Source organism: Mixophyes fleayi, chromosome 8 (genome assembly GCF_038048845.1).
Source record: "Mixophyes fleayi isolate aMixFle1 chromosome 8, aMixFle1.hap1, whole genome shotgun sequence".
Lineage (NCBI taxonomy): Eukaryota > Metazoa > Chordata > Amphibia > Anura > Limnodynastidae > Mixophyes > Mixophyes fleayi.
In genome coordinates this window covers 141772105-141789428 of record NC_134409.1, presented here as the reverse complement: position 1 = coordinate 141789428, position 17324 = coordinate 141772105, and the positions used below count along the sequence as shown (strand labels likewise).

General features: G+C 49.5%; 1 protein-coding gene and 1 long non-coding RNA gene across 3 annotated transcripts in view; both read right to left on the bottom strand.

Annotated features, from left to right (window-relative positions):
• Positions 1 to 10057, bottom strand: part of BSN (bassoon presynaptic cytomatrix protein) — a 200822-nt gene extending 190765 nt beyond the window's left edge. For both annotated transcript variants that reach the window (XR_012678640.1, XM_075183924.1), the window contains exon 1: positions 9825 to 10057. Coding sequence is in view for 1 of the 2 variants with exons in the window: in XM_075183924.1 (XP_075040025.1) it covers positions 9825 to 9967 (143 nt within the window). In the remaining variant the exon portion in view is untranslated. The remainder of the gene's footprint in view (positions 1 to 9824) is intronic.
• LOC142100226 (uncharacterized) overlaps positions 1 to 17324 on the bottom strand; it is a 401704-nt gene that overhangs the window by 354180 nt on the left and 30200 nt on the right. The gene's annotated exons all lie outside the window — the stretch shown is intronic.

Below are 17324 nucleotides of genomic sequence, written 5' to 3'. Positions count from 1 at the left end.
GTGTGAGGGTGTACCAGTGTGAGCAGTATAGGTGGGAGTAGGGTAGGTGTGAGGGTGTACCAGTGTGAGCAGTATAGGTAGGAGTAGGGTAGGTGTGAGGGTGTACCAGTGTGAGCAGTATAGGTGGGAGTAGGGTAGGTGTGAGGGTGTACCAGTGTGAGTAGTATAGGTGGGAGTAGGGTAGGTGTGAGGGTGTACCAGTGTGAGTAGTATAGGTGGGAGTAGGGTAGGTGTGAGGGTGTACCAGTGTGAGTAGTATAGGTGGGAGTAGGGTAGGTGTGAGGGTGTACCAGTGTGAGTAGTATAGGTAGGAGTAGGGTAGGTGTGAGGGTGTACCAGTGTGAGTAGTATAGGTGGGAGTAGGGTAGGTGTGAGGGTGTACTAGTGTGAGTAGTATAGGTAGGAGTAGGGTAGGTGTGAGGGCGTACCAGTGTGAGTAGTATAGGTAGGAGTAGGGTAGGTGTGAGGGTGTACCAGTGTGAGTAGTATAGGTGGAAGTAGGGTAGGTGTGAGGGTGTACCAGTGTGAGTAGTATAGGTGGGAGTAGGGTAGGTGTGAGGGTGTACCAGTGTGAGTAGTATAGGTGAGAGTAGGGTAGGTGTGAGGGTGTACTAGTGTGAGTAGTATAGGTAGGAGTAGGGTAGGTGTGAGGGTGTACCAGTGTGAGTAGTATAGGTGGGAGTAGGGTAGGTGTGAGGGTGTATCAGTGTGAGTAGTATAGGTGGGAGTAGGGTAGGTGTGAGGGTGTATCAGTGTGAGTAGTATAGGTGGGAATAGGGTAGGTGTGAGGGTATACTAGTGTGAGTAGTATAGGTAGGAGTAGGGTAGGTGTGAGGGTGTACTAGTGTGAGTAGTATAGGTGGGAGTAGGGTAGGTGTGAGGGTGTACCAGTGTGAGTAGTATAGGTGGGAGTAGGGTAGGTGTGAGGATGTACCAGTGTGAGTAGTATAGGTGGGAGTAGGGTAGGTGTGAGGATGTACCAGTGTGAGTAGTATAGGTGGGAGTAGGGTAGGTGTGAGGGTGTATCAGTGTGAGTAGTATAGGTGGGAGTAGGGTAGGTGTGAGGGTGTACCAGTGTGAGTAGTATAGGTAGGAGTAGGGTAGGTGTGAGGGTGTATCAGTGTGAGTAGTATAGGTAGGAGTAGGGTAGGTGTGAGGGTGTACTAGTGTGAGTAGTATAGGTGGGAGTAGGGTAGGTGTGAGGGTGTACCAGTGTGAGTAGTATAGGTGGGAGTAGGGTAGGTGTGAGGGTGTACCAGTGTGAGTAGTATAGGTGGGAGTAGGGTAGGTGTAAGGGTGTACTAGTGTGAGTAGTATAGGTAGGAGTAGGGTAGGTGTGAGGGTGTACTAGTGTGAGTAGTATAGGTGGGAGTAGGGTAGGTGTGAGGGTGTACCAGTGTGAGTAGTATAGGTGGGAGTAGGGTAGGTGTGAGGGTGTACCAGTGTGAGTAGTATAGGTGGGAGTAGGGTAGGTGTGAGGGTGTACCAGTGTGAGTAGTATAGGTAGGAGTAGGGTAGGTGTGAGGATGTACCAGTGTGAGTAGTATAGGTGTGAGGGTATACCAGTGTGAGTAGTATAGGTGGGAGTAGGGTAGGTGTGAGGGTGTATCAGTGTGAGTAGTATAGGTAGGAGTAGGGTAGGTGTGAGGGTGTACCAGTGTGAGTAGTATAGGTGGGAGTAGGGTAGGTGTGAGGGTGTACCAGTGTGAGTAGTATAGGTGGGAGTAGGGTAGGTGTGAGGGTGTACCAGTGTGAGTAGTATAGGTGGGAGTAGGGTAGGTGTGAGGGTGTATCAGTGTGAGTAGTATAGGTGGGAGTAGGGTAGGTGTGAGGGTGTATCAGTGTGAGTAGTATAGGTAGGAGTAGGGTAGGTGTGAGGGTGTATCAGTGTGAGTAGTATAGGTAGGAGTAGGGTAGGTGTGAGGGTGTACCAGTGTGAGTAGTATAGGTGGGAGTAGGGTAGGTGTGAGGGTGTACCAGTGTGAGTAGTATAGGTGGGAGTAGGGTAGGTGTGAGGATGTACCAGTGTGAGTAGTATAGGTGGGAGTAGGGTAGGTGTGAGGGTGTATCAGTGTGAGTAGTATAGGTGGGAGTAGGGTAGGTGTGAGGGTATACCAGTGTGAGTAGTATAGGTGGGAGTAGGGTAGGTGTGAGGGTGTATCAGTGTGAGTAGTATAGGTAGGAGTAGGGTAGGTGTGAGGGTGTACCAGTGTGAGTAGTATAGGTGGGAGTAGGGTAGGTGTGAGGGTGTATCAGTGTGAGTAGTATAGGTAGGAGTAGGGTAGGTGTGAGGGCGTACCAGTGTGAGTAGTATAGGTGGGAGTAGGGTAGGTGTGAGGGTGTACTAGTGTGAGTAGTATAGGTGGGAGTAGGGTAGGTGTGAGGGCGTACCAGTGTGAGTAGTATAGGTGGGAGTAGGGTAGGTGTGAGGGCGTACTAGTGAGTAGTATAGGTGGGAGTAGGGTAGGTGTGAGGGCGTACCAGTGTGAGTAGTATAGGTGGGAGTAGGGTAGGTATTAGGGTGTACCAGTGTGAGTAGTATAGGTGGGAGTAGGGTAGGTGTGAGGGTGTACCAGTGTGAGTAGTATAGGTAGGAGTAGGGTAGGTGTGAGGGTGTACCAGTGTGAGTAGTATAGGTGGGTGTAGGGTAGGTGTGAGGGCGTACCAGTGTGAGTAGTATAGGTGGGAGTAGGGTAGGTATTAGGGTATACCAGTGTGAGTAGTATAGGTAGGAGTAGGGTAGGTGTGAGGGTGTACCAGTGTGAGTAGTATAGATGGGAGTAGGGTAGGTGTGAGGGTGTACCAGTGTGAGTAGTATAGGTGGGAGTAGGGCAGGTGTGAGGGTATACTAGTGTGAGTAGTATAGGTAGGAGTAGGGTAGGTGTGAGGGTATACCAGTAAGAGTAGTATAGGTGGGAGTAGGGTAGGTGTGAGGGTGTACCAGTGTGAGTAGTATAGGTGGGAGTAGGGTAGGTGTGAGGGTATACCAGTGTGAGTAGTATAGGTGGGAGTAGGGTAGGTGTGAGGGTGTACCAGTGTGAGTAGTATAGGTGGGAGTAGGGCAGGTGTGAGGGTATACTAGTGTGAGTAGTATAGGTAGGAGTAGGGTAGGTGTGATGGTGTACCAGTGTGAGTAGTATTGGTAGGAGTAGAGTAGATGTGAGGTTGTACCAATAATACATGTTCTGGTGGTAAAAGATGCATTATTGGGTTTGTTAGTGGAAAACAGGAAAGTTATAACAGTATGAACAGAACCAACATCTGTGAATCTGACTATACTGATTACACAACAATTTGCCAAAGATTTACTTCATAGTAACAGTTAACTCACAATTAAATATATTTCTCTGGATGAAGACTTGTCACAAGCTTTCCAGAGAGCATTAGAAATGAAAGCAAATATACCATAACCAGTCATAGATGAAAATAATAACACAGAGATTAAGGCCATAGCAAGTTTTCCTTTCTGTAACTACTGAAATCTAACCCACTGTACTCAGTTTATTACCTATGTACTCTTACGGACATTAACATTTACCACCGCGTTTCGCCCTGCAGGAACGGGAGGTAAACAAAGCACCGGCGCTATTAGGACAGTAATTCACCAATAAACCAACAGACATCACGATACTCATCAAAGGTCTTACAAATCCCAGACAGATCATGGATGCAACAAGCTGCTTCTAAAGATTTATTCCAAATTCCCCAGAAATTACCACTTGTGTAGGACTCAGCCAACCACAAAGGATGGTCATAAATGATTTAAATCTACCAAAAATTCAATCACTCTGTGCGCTTTATCAAATTTGGCCATCCATGTATGCAGCCATTGTAAAATTAATCTAGCAGTCCTCATAACCGTCATGAGTAGAGTTATTATTATTACTACACTTTATATGTAAGGACTAGTATATTACATAGGTCTGCACACTGCGGGAATCATTATACAAACAAATAACATACAATGAAGGGAAACACAAGGTAAACACTGTCCAGATGAGCTTACAATCTAATAAGAGACCAACACATGACACACAATGTAGAGGTATAACAGTTGTAGCTGCAGGTGTTGGGGAAAGTGTGTGACTACTGTAAGCAATATTACCAGCTGCCAGTAATAAAGCAGCGTTGGAGACTGGTGCTTCTGTGCAGCGGTTTGGTACTGATGGGATGAGGAGAGACTGGAAAGTGGAGACATCACAGATGGACCAGTCGCTGTAGAAATGTCAAGACAGCTGCTGTTGACAATCATGACTGTCCTTCATCATTTATCTCTCCTGAGCCTCCTTCCGCTTCTGGTCTGGGGAAGATTTCGCTCTTGGTCTGCAGTAATACTCCTGTGATAATGTGCGTGATCACTACTGGTCACAGAGACAGGACAACTGTTCCCCATGTTCACAGCTGCTGCCATCAACGATTACCAACGAGGAACGGAGATGGCACCAGCTCTGACGGGTGAACTCTGTAGGTCCAGCAGCTGAACTCAGGTGGTATCTAGTAGCTCTACAAAGCCACCATCTCCTTGGTGTGATGACTGCACCTCCATGTAACCTTCCACAGCCTCACAAACGAACCATTTTATATTAGTGAGCGGATGATTATGTGGGAGGTTGGGCAGACAACAGATCTAACATGCAGCCATCTCTACCTGCCGTTCACATGGCAGATACAATGACTTCTTATAGTGCCTTAAGGTAGAACATCTTACTGGAGGGTGATAACTGGACAATACGGAGGTCATAATCCTCTGCGAGCATCCACTGGACATTGTCCCCAAGGACAAATTAGATCTTAGGCCTTCCAGCTATAAGTCCAATTGACCAGCAATATCTTGTCTGTAATGCTGCATTCAGCTCTCACAGAATTAGATTCCTAAAAACCTGAAGGGCCACCATTGTGTCTGGACTTCAAATCATGGATCAACATATTCAGATTCCAAGTTGCATTTAACTGTAAAAAGGGTAAAGCCTTGACGGCACGATTCACGTCATTATGGCCCCACTGCGCAAAGATGCTGTCACACAATTACATCACTGCGTCCTAATCATCAACATCAGATATTTATATAGCGCCACTAATTCCGCAATACTGTACAGAGAACTCACTAACATCAGTCCCTTCCACATTGGAGCTTAGTCTAAATTCCCTAATACACACACACAGATCGAGAGACTAAAGTCAATTTAATAGCAGCCAATTCATATACTAGCATGTTTGTGGAGTGTGGGAGGAAACCGGAGCACCTGGAGGAAACCCACGCGAACATGGGGAGAACATACAAACTCCACACAGATAAGGCCATGGTTGGGAATCGAACTCAGGACCCCAGTGTTGTGAGGCAGAAGAGCTAACCACTAAACCATCGTGCTGACCATACGTGTCCCGCACTTCCCCTTTAGAAATCTCCACCGGGACGTACATTTATTTGTAAGGCAAGTAGAACATATCTATACTAATAATATGACTCGCATAGATGTGTGCCTGTCACTCAAAATCCTTGATAGCTATTTTAAATCACGGTCCAGCAACGGTGCAGGAGGCTGTCACCTATTACTAATATGGTGGGATTTCTGAGAATAAACTGTTGACAGATAGAATTTTGGCAACATTGTCATTTTAAATTTAGCCGTCAAAACTTGTCGAAGATCGTTGATTTGCAAAAATCGCTCCTTAATAGATTTATTTCTAGTTGTCATTTTGTTGTAGAATGTTCTAAATAAATGATAACTAGAATCTGATTGGTTGCTACAGGCAACATCTCCACTTTTCCAAACCTGCAGCTTGATAAATTTATCCCTGTGTCTCTCTCCTCCAGTCCTGGAGCACCGACATCATCAGAGTGTGTTATAGACTTTGTATGTAGGGACAGGGCCGATATTGTAGGATGGGAGTAAGCACAAAGGTAATGGGGTTACATAGAAGTCTGCACACTTCCATGTTACAGGAAAACTGAACATAATACAACTAGAACATTAATATACAGTATATATAAACCTCATATATATAGGACAATGTAAATTGTAATTATTAATTTGTACCAACTGCCGGGAAGTATGTCCGCTGCCCGCTTCTGCCAATGGTGCAAGTGGCAATGCAAGGTTTTTTTGTAGGAGGTGCTAAGCACGCCCCCAAAGAGGCATAGCCCTGCCCCCAATATAGTGTGGTCACACCCCTACTGGTGGTGCACATATCTCTATCATAGGCAACTATGGAGGGGCTCCAAGAAGCTGCTGTACAGATGCCCAAGAGTCCCTCTAGGTGGCCCTGATCATAGACACAGGTCTGATGGTAACATGCTCTATTTACAGTTTCAGCAGTAAAGGGGTTAATCCCAGTCTACGTTTCTGCTGCTTTCACACTTATAAATAGCTGAAAATTGATTTAAGAAATGATTACGGTGATGCAGCATGCGTTCTCTCCCTTCACTCACTCACCTCACTATTGTGTACTGTGGAACTGCTGCTTAAACTGATTTAGCAGGAATTTCCAAGGATCAAAACATATTTCAGTTACCATGCACAAAGCTAAATAACATAGGCTATTTAATGCCGGAAAGCCCTATAACCTGAAGGCCTGATCTTTTCACCTTCCATTCAGGGCACACAAAATGAAATGGTGAGGAACGTGCAGTTGTACACAAATGTTTTAGTGTTAGCTGAATATCTGCTCAGCTTTGACAGTAGTCAATGTCCACAAAATATCTTCCTGGTGCTCTATGCATGATCTGTATAATAAGGTCCTTCCCTCACTACTCTCATCCTTTCATTTATTGCTTGTGTATGTTGTGTTCACAATGGGTGAGTTATAGATTCTGCATTAGAACCCTGGCGTTCCACCTACTTCAGGCTACACTGCATACATGACAATATTCCTCCCAGAGGTGCTGCAAATGCTCAACATTTCTGATTACACAGACCTGAGCCTGTGCTTCATAACAGCGGCACCGAGATCTGGTGGCAGGACACAGAAATATACTGGTCTGCAGGATGCGTAACAACAAAATCACACAATCAACCGCAAAATACAGATCTACTGGGAGAAAATCCCAGCGGGAGTTTAAGTATTAAGAAAAGTATTTCAAAGATCTCTCACGGATGTTTCCACTACACAGTGAGCTGATCCTATTAAGAGGGGATGCCGGATGTGGTGCAGATCATCCGAAAACAACACCTTATTACATTCATGTCTCCTGCTCCTTGAACTTGCTGTCACATGTCAGAGTGAGATCTTTATGTGATTAAACTCCCCGCACACAAGAATCCTCTACCGCTTGTCCAGTTCATTATCTTGTGTCCTAACATGAACTGGACGTGAACACAGCTACAACAATAATGATGATACATAAATAATACATCTCTACTGATTTCAGTGAGGACAGTAAGATGTTCATTCATAAAATAATAACTCCCCACTGCTCACCTTGCCCCCCCCCCCCAGTCTATTCCTGCTCGTCCTCTCAATTCTCCACATTATGATTCCACACTATCCCTCCTGTAGCCACGTCTGCATTCTCCATCCATTCCCCATCCTGTGCATTCTCCGTCTCCCCATCCTCTCACCCACTGGAATATCAGGAATCGCCATACCAGGTATACAAACAACGTGGAGAGCCTTTCAATAGTGGCCCAAAGCTAATTCCATGCTTCAAAGATCAGCACCATTTAAAACCAATAAAATGAAATACCAAGAGTACTAAAATAGACTGCACTAAAAGTCCTCCAATCCATTCTTCTCGCCCTTTCTCTGCAGGAATAATGTGTTTTTGCAGCAAATTCTTTTATTCTCAAATCTATTCTGATTCAGAAATACCTCGCTAGCAATATGTTCTACATTTCTGAGACTACTGAACAGAAACACAGATTACACAGTAAACAGAGATATAGCACATCAGTGAGAAAATGTGAAGGGAACCCCATGTGTGCTTTGCTGTTCCAATGGGAATTGGCGGAGTTAATTTTCGACAATCCATGTAATGGAACATTGCATTTCTGGTGCACAAATACAGAAACAAAACACTGTGTTTTACATGTAATGATTGGACTAAGAGCATTTACATAAAATTGGTTTTAAATCCCAGTACATGTATCATACAACTAGATGGATTGGGTAATAATGTTACATTGTATACCAATAATAACAAGCTCAGAATAATAACAATTACTGTGTGTAACGATTCTGAGAATTCACCATGCAATAATTATAAAGTGCTAATGGCAATCAAAATATAATACAAGCTACAGTCCATTAGTTCAGCTGACGCAATAAAAAGGAAGAGTTGTATGTAGCAGAAGACTAAAAACGTAATGTCCTACAGACAAATAACACACAGATGTACGGTAATGTATGACAATAACCTGAAATTATTGGTAGACCTCTACTATCATCATCATACATATTCTGCAGTATTGTAGATGACACATTAGCATCTAATATACTGGGCTGAGTGTGGTCAGATGGAGGTCACACAGCAGATAATAAGGAGTGGACCTCCCTGTATTGTGCAGACAGAGAGACAATATTAATATAGGGCTACAGATAGGTTCTACTGCAAATAAGACATATACAGGACACAGGTAGATGGGGTATATAGCAATGTACCGTATAGCAGAGGGGTCACATATTCTACAGCACTGTGACAGCTCCTGGGGCCCCTATAGATCACTATATGAAGGGGAGCAGTGACAGCTCCTGGGGCCCATATGTCTTTAAATAAAGGGAGTCACTATGTCTCTATATATTGGGGGGAGGGCAGTGACAGCCCCTGTGTCTCTCTCTGCAGAGGCCAGTGACATGGCTGTGGCCCCTGTGTCTCTATATGCAGGGGCCACTGACAGCTCCTGTGTCTCTCTATACAGGGGCCACTGACAGCGCCTGTGTCTCTATGCAGTGACATACCTGGGGCCCCTCTCTCTATGCAGTGACATACCTGTGGCCCTCTATGCAGTGACATGCCTGGGGGCCCTGTCCCTCTATGCAGTGACATACCTGGGGCCCCTCTCTCTATGCAGTGACATACCTGGGGCCCCTCTCTCTATGCAGTGACATACCTGTGGCCCTCTATGCAGTGACATGCCTGGGGGCCCTGTCCCTCTATGCAGTGACATACCTGGGGCCCCTCTCTCTATGCAGTGACATACCTGGGGCCCCTCTCTCTATGCAGTGACATACATGTGGCCCTCTATGCAGTGACATACCTGTGGCCCCTGTGTCTTTCTATACAGTGACATACCTGTGGTCCCTGTCCCTCTATGCAGTGACATGCCTGGGGCCCCTCTCTCTATGCAGTGACATGCCTGGGGCCCCTGTGTCTTTCTATGCAGTGACATACCTGTGGCCCCTGTCCCTCTATGCAGTGACATGCCTGGGGCCCCTCTCTCTATGCAGTGACATACCTGGGGCCCCTCTCTCTATGCAGTGACATACCTGTGGCCCCTGTGCCTCTATATGCAGTGACATGCCTGTGGCCCCTCTCTCTATGCAGTGACATACCTGGGGCCCCTCTCTCTATGCAGTGACATGCCTGTGGCCCCTCTCTCTATGCAGTGACATACCTGGGGCCCCTCTCTCTATGCAGTGACATACCTGTGGCCCCTCTCTCTATGCAGTGACATGCCTGGGGCCCCTCTCTCTATGCAGTGACATGCCTGTGGCCCCTCTCTCTATGCAGTGACATACCTGGGGCCCCTCTCTCTATGCAGTGACATACCAGGGGCCCCTCTCTCTATGCAGTGACATGCCTGTGGCCCCTGTGCCTCTATATGCAGTGACATACCTGTGGCCCCTGTGCCTCTATATGCAGGGGCCCCAGTGACATTGGCCCTCACCTGACGTCGCTGTGCCGGGCGGGTGATGCTGCAGCGCTGCTGGGCCCGGGGAGCTGTCCACGGGCTGGTGCTGAAGGACTGGAGGGCGGCTGTCCGGCTCCCCCTCCTCCCTCCCCGGCCTCCAGACTGGCCTCGTTCCCCATCCCGAGCTGTGTGTCCGGGGCTGCGGGTACCGGAGAGCGACTCTCACTCCCTGACCGCGTCCTCCGCCATCACCAGCGGCGCGCTCCCGACCGGGCGTGTGCCCGCCCCCCGTGCCCGCGCACAGCACGCGCGCCTCCCGCCAACACAGTCACGTGTCCGCTGCCGGAGGAGGAGGAGGACGGGGAGTGTGGCCCCCGGGACGTGTATCTAACGGTGTGTGGCCCCCAGGACGTGTGTCTAACGGTGTGTGGCCCCCAGTGTGTGTATCTAACGGTGTGTGGCCCCCAGTGTGTGTATCTAACGGTGTGTGGCCCCCAGTGTGTGTATCTAACGGTGTGTGGCCCCCAGGACGTGTATATAACGGTGTGTGGCCCCCAGGACGTGTGTCTAACGGTGTGTGGCCCCCAGGACGTGTGTCTAACGGTGTGTGGCCCCCAGTGTGTGTATCTAACGGTGTGTGGCCCCCAGTGTGTGTATCTAACGGTGTGTGGCCCCCAGTGTGTGTATCTAACGGTGTGTGGCCCCCAGGACGTGTATATAACGGTGTGTGGCCCCCAGGACGTGTGTCTAACGGTGTGTGGCCCCCAGGACGTGTGTCTAACGGTGTGTGGCCCCCAGGACGTGTATATAACGGTGTGTGGCCCCCAGGACGTGTGTCTAACGGTGTGTGGCCCCAGTGTGTGTGTCTAACGGTGTGTGGCCCCCAGGACGTGTGTCTAATGGTGTGTGGCCCCCAGGACGTGTATATAACGGTGTGTGGCCCCCAGGACGTGTATCTAACGGTGTGTGGCCCCCAGGACGTGTGTCTAACGGTGTGTGGCCCCCGGGACGTGTATCTAACGGTGTGTGGCCCCCGGGACGTGTATCTAACGGTGTGTGGCCCCCGGGACGTGTATCTAACGGTGTGTGGCACCCAGGACGTGTATATAACGGTGTGTGGCCCCCAGGGCGTGTATATAACGGTGTGTGGCCCCCAGGACGTGTGTCTAACGGTGTGTGGCCCCCAGGACGTGTATATAACGGTGTGTGGCCCCCAGGACGTGTGTCTAACGGTGTGTGGCCCCCAGGACGTGTATATAACGGTGTGTGGCCCCCAGGACGTGTGTCTAACGGTGTGTGGCCCCCAGGACGTGTATATAACGGTGTGTGGCCCCCAGGGCGTGTGTCTAACGGTGTGTGGCCCCCAGGACGTGTGTCTAATGGTGTGTGGCCCCCAGGACGTGTATCGACGGGGTGTGGCCCCCAGGACGTGTGTCTAACAGTGTGTGGCCCCCGGGACGTGTGTCTAACGGTGTGTGGCCCCCAGGACGTGTGTCTAACGGTGTGTGGCCCCCAGGACGTGTATATAACGGTGTGTGGCCCCCAGGACGTGTGTCTAACGGTGTGTGGCCCCAGTGTGTGTGTCTAACGGTGTGTGGCCCCCAGGACGTGTGTCTAATGGTGTGTGGCCCCCAGGACGTGTATATAACGGTGTGTGGCCCCCAGGACGTGTATCTAACGGTGTGTGGCCCCCAGGACGTGTGTCTAACGGTGTGTGGCCCCCGGGACGTGTATCTAACGGTGTGTGGCCCCCGGGACGTGTATCTAACGGTGTGTGGCACCCAGGACGTGTATATAACGGTGTGTGGCCCCCAGGGCGTGTATATAACGGTGTGTGGCCCCCAGGACGTGTGTCTAACGGTGTGTGGCCCCCAGGACGTGTATATAACGGTGTGTGGCCCCCAGGACGTGTGTCTAACGGTGTGTGGCCCCCAGGACGTGTATATAACGGTGTGTGGCCCCCAGGACGTGTGTCTAACGGTGTGTGGCCCCCAGGACGTGTGTCTAACGGTGTGTGGCCCCCAGGACGTGTATATAACGGTGTGTGGCCCCCAGGACGTGTGTCTAACGGTGTGTGGCCCCCAGGACGTGTATATAACGGTGTGTGGCCCCCAGGGCGTGTGTCTAACGGTGTGTGGCCCCCAGGACGTGTATATAGCGGTGTGTGGCCCCCAGGACGTGTGTCTAACGGTGTGTGGCCCCCAGGACGTGTGTCTAACGGTGTGTGGCCCCCAGGACGTGTATATAACGGTGTCTGGCCCCCAGGACGTGTGTCTAACGGTGTGTGGCCCCCAGGACGTGTGTCTAACGGTGTGTGGCCCCCAGGACGTGTGTCTAACGGTGTGTGGCCCCCAGGACGTGTGTCTAACGGTGTGTGGCCCCCAGTACGTGTGTCTAACGGTGTGTGGCCCCCAGGACGTGTGTCTAACGGTGTGTGGCCCCCAGGACGTGTGTCTAACGGTGTGTGGCCCCCAGGACGTGTATATAACGGTGTGTGGTCCCCAGGACGTGTGTCTAACGGTGTGTGGCCCCCAGGACGTGTGTCTAACGGTGTGTGGCCCCCAGGACGTGTGTCTAACGGTGTGTGGCCCCCAGGACGTGTGTCTAACGGTGTGTGGCCCCCAGGACGTGTATATAACGGTGTGTGGCCCCCAGGGCGTGTGTCTAACGGTGTGTGGCCCCCAGGACGTGTATATAGCGGTGTGTGGCCCCCAGGACGTGTATATAACGGTGTGTGGCCCCCAGGACGTGTATATAACGGTGTGTGGCCCCCAGGACGTGTGTCTAACGGTGTGTGACCCCAGGACGTGTGTCTAACGGTGTGTGGCCCCCAGGACGTGTGTCTAACGGTGTGTGGCCCCCAGGACGTGTGTCTAACGGTGTGTGGCCCCCGGGACGTGTATATAGCGGTGTGTGGCCCCCAGGACGTGTGTCTAACGGTGTGTGGCCCCCAGGACGTGTATATAGCGGTGTGTGGCCCCCGGGACGTGTATATAGCGGTGTGTGGCCCCCGGGACGTGTGTCTAACGGTGTGTGGCCCCCGGGACGTGTATCTAACGGTGTGTGGCACCCAGGACGTGTATATAACGGTATGTGGCCCCATCTCTGTGTGGCCCCCTGTGACTGCACCATCCTGACACCTGCAGACATTAGTAACTGAACTGTGAAATAATAATAATAATACATATCCTGCATTCACCTGACATACAGCTGGCAGCGGAGAATGCAGCGTTGGACCACATTACAGTATGGGGTATGGTGATGGAGTAGGGGCAGCATCCTTTACCTGCCCTATGTACCTGCCCTCTGTAGTGTATATCATACACCCAGTATTGTACATCATACGCTCCATGAATCCTCACCCTCACTTCAAGACCCTGTCCCACTCCAATGCCCCCATACACAGTGCATCCGGAAAGTATTCACAGCGCTTCACTTTTTCCACATTTTGTTATGTTACAGCCTTATTCCAAGATGGAATAAATTCCTTTTTTCCCTCAAAATTCTACACACAATACCCCATAATGACAATGTGAAAAAAGTTTTTTTGAGATTTTTGCAAATTTATTAAAAATAAAAAACTAAGAAATCACATGTACATAAGTATTATTCACAGCCTTTGCTCAATACTCTGTTGATGCACCTTTGGCAGCAATTACAGCCTCAAATCTTTTTGAATATGATACCACAAGCTTGACACACCTGTCTTTGGGCAGTTTCACCCATTCCTCTTTGCAGCACCTCTTAAGGTCCATCAGGTTGGATGGGAAGCGTTGGTGCACAGCCATTTTCAGATCTCTCCAGAGATGTTCAATCGGATTCAAGTCTGGTCTCTGGCTGGGCCACTCAAGGACTTTCACAGAGTTGTCCTGAAGACACTCCATTGATATCTTGGCTGTGTGCTTAGGGATGTTGTCCTGCTGAAAGATGAACCGTCACCCCAGTCTGAGATCAAGAGCGCTCTGGAGCAGGTTTTCATCAAGGATGTCTCTGTACATTGCTGCATTCATCTTTCCCTGTATCCTGACTAGTCTGCCAGTTCCTGCCGCCGAAAAACATCCCCACAGCATGATGCTGCCACCACCATGCTTAAATGTATGGATGGTATTGGCCTGGTGATGAGCGGTGCCTGGTTTCCTCCAAACATGACGCCTGCATTCACGCCAAAGAGTTCAATCTTTGTCTCATCAGACCAGAAAATTTTGTTTCTCATGGTCTGAGTGTCCTTCAGTCGGCCTGTCATGTGCTTTTTACTAAGGGGTAGCTTCCGTCTGGCACCTCTACCATACAGGCCTGATTGGTTAATTGCTGTAGAGATGGCTGCCCTGGAAGCTTCTCCTCTCCCCATAGAGGAATCCTGTAGCTCTGATAGAGTGACCATCAGGTTCTTGGTCACCTCCCTTACTAGGGCCTTTCTCCACCGATCGCTCAGTTTAGACGGCCAGCCAGCTCTAGGAAGCGTCCTGGTGGTTCAGAACTTATTCCATTTACGGATGATGGAGGCCACTGTGCTCATTGGGACCTTCAAAGAAGCAGATAGTTTTCTGTACCCTTCCCCAGATTTTTGCCTCGAGACAATCCTGTCTCGGAGGTCTTCAGACAACTCCTTTGACTTCATACTTGACATTGCACGTCAGAGCACAAACCAAGTGTGGGACCGTATATAGACAGGTGTGTGCCTTTCCAAATTATGTCCAATCAACAGAATTTACCACAGGTTGACTCCAATTAAGTTGTAGGAACATCTCAACGATGATCAGTGGAAACAGGATGCACCTGAGCTCAATTTTGAGCTTTATGGTAAAGGCTGTGAATACTTATGTACATGTGATTTCTTAGTTTTTTATTTTTAATAAATTTGCAACAATCTCCCAAAAACTTTTTTCACTTTGTCATTATGGGGTATTGTGTGTAGAATTTTGAGGGGAAAAAAGGAATTTATTCCATTTTGAAAAAAGACTGTAACATAACAAAATGTGGAAAAAGTGAAGCGCTGTGAATACTTTCCGGATGCACTGTATGTCTAATCTCTTCTTCATTCACAATCCCACCCATTCCCTCCGTTCGGCCAATGACCGTCGCCTCTCCTCCGCACTGATCACCTCATCCCACGCCAGAATTCAAGATTTCTCCCGGGCTGCCCCCCTCCACTGGAACAACCTCCCTCGCTCTATCCGTCTGTCCCCTAATCAGAGCACCTACAAACGGGCTTCAAAAATATTTGGGGTCCCTGTTGTTGGTATAATTTCTGGAGTCACTATTGTTGGTACTGATGCTGGTATATCTGTGAGCATATTACTGGGGATGCTGTGATGAAAATGATATACTGGGCTGATTCTGCTGGTCATCGGGAAGTGTGACAGGTTCAGGTGTAAGGGGACCCCCAGTGTTTTTCCTACTTGAATTTTACTTTTTTGAAATGAATAATTTGCTACTTTTGTCCTGCAATGCGGCGACTCCCGGACACTGATAGGCTGGGCACATGCCATGCATGTCCTCCTCACCGTGCGGCGACTCCCGGACACTGATAGGCTGGGCACATGCCATGCATGTCCTCCTCACCGTGCGGTGACTCCCGGTCACCGATAGGCTGGGCACATGCCATGGATGTCCTCACCGTGCGGCGACTCCCGGACACTGATAGGCTGGGCTCATGCCATGCATGTCCTCACCGTGCGGTGACTCCAGGTCACCGATAGGCTGGGCACATGCAATGCATGTCCTCCTCACCGTGCAGTGACTTCAGGTCACCGATAGGCTGGGCACATGCCATCAGGGCCGTAGCTAGGGCTGTGCCATAGGGGCGACCGCCCAGGGCGCAGCGCTGAAGGGGGGCGCAATTTAGGAATATTTTAGGTTAATTTGGTTAAAATTGAGGGCTAGGGGGGCGGCATTTGTCTTTCTCGCCCAGGGCACTAGAATTCTAAGTTACGGCTCTGCATGCCATGCATGTCCTCACCGTGCGGTGACTCCCGGTCACTGATAGGCTGGGCACATGCCATGCATGTCCTCACCGTGCGGTGACTCCAGGTCACTGATAGGCTGGGCACATGCCATAGATGTCCTCCTCACCGTGTGGTGACTCCCAGGCACTGATAGGCTGGGCATATGCCATGGATGTCCTCTTCACCGTGCGGTGACTCCCGGTCACTGATAGGCTGGGTATATGCCATGGATGTTCTCCTCACCGTGCGGTGACTCCCGGTCACTGATAGGCTGGGCACATGCCATGGATGTCCTCACTGTGCGGTGACTCCAGGTCACTGATAGGCTAGGCACATGCCATGGATGTCCTCTTCACCGTGCAGTGACTTCAGGTCACCGATAGGCTGGGCACATGCCATGCATGTCCTCACCGTGCGGTGACTCCAGGTCACTGATAGGCTGGCCACATGCCATGGATGTCCTCCTCACCGTGCGGTGACTCCCGGTCACTGATAGGCTGGGCACATGCCATGGATGTCCTCACCGTGCGGTGACTCCAGGTCACTGATAGGCTAGACACATACCATGGATGTCCTCCTCACCGTACGGTGCACTCCTATCAGTGACATCAAGGAGGGTGAAAGAGGAAGAACAGGCAGTGAAACGACAAGAGAGGTGAATGGGGGAGGGTTACCAGATGTTGTTCCTATATAAAACCATTGACACATTTCGTCCTCTCTATTTCCCCCAATCCTGATCACATATGATGTTTGTGACGGATTTCATGCTCTGTGCGTCACGCAGATTGGTGACATCTATCGGTTACACAGTAGAAGTGAGACTGAAGGAGCGATGGCAGTAGGCCCCACATCTACACTGCCTTTACGTTATGTAGGTACACGGCCTTAACACTACATAGGTACATGGCCTGGACACATCATCGAGTTGGACACATCTCAAGAGAAGGGCGTTATATATATAAATATTTAATAAGCAACATCTCTATTATATTCCTTATGTATAAATGAAATTAGCAAAAATGAATTTGCCCACAAAATGATACAATAAAGGCACAAACCACTGTGAGCTTCAGTGGTGAACCCGCAGTCAGAGGCGGCTACTGCTGGGGCTGCCCTCGGTACCAGCAATTGATTTGGCTCCTGCCAGGTATATCTGTGTCTGTTACATTCTTCTCTGACAGCTGCATAATCCATACAGGTCTATGTTATACAGTGACTATGAGGTTAGACATGTACATAACACATGTACCATGTACTGTATCAGAGACGGATGCCGTAGATTCTCTCTATGGTATTAGTGACCTCAGTATGAAAGTAGGACAGGATTCCCCCAGAACAAGGGTTTGACTCCAGCATGTATAGAGCTGCCATTTGTAGGCTTGCATTGGTAAAATGACGTCAAATCCTGGGGGTAAATGTATCAATCTCCGGTTTTGTCAACTCGCGGGAGTTCGGCGAGATGACAGCTTAAATTTAAAGCGGCGATGCCTTGTAAAGGGAAGTTTACCCCCTGGACTTTATGGTGACAGTAATGTCGATGTCACAATGCCAGTTTCCTCTGGATGTAATCGTCATGGAGGTTATTTGCAGA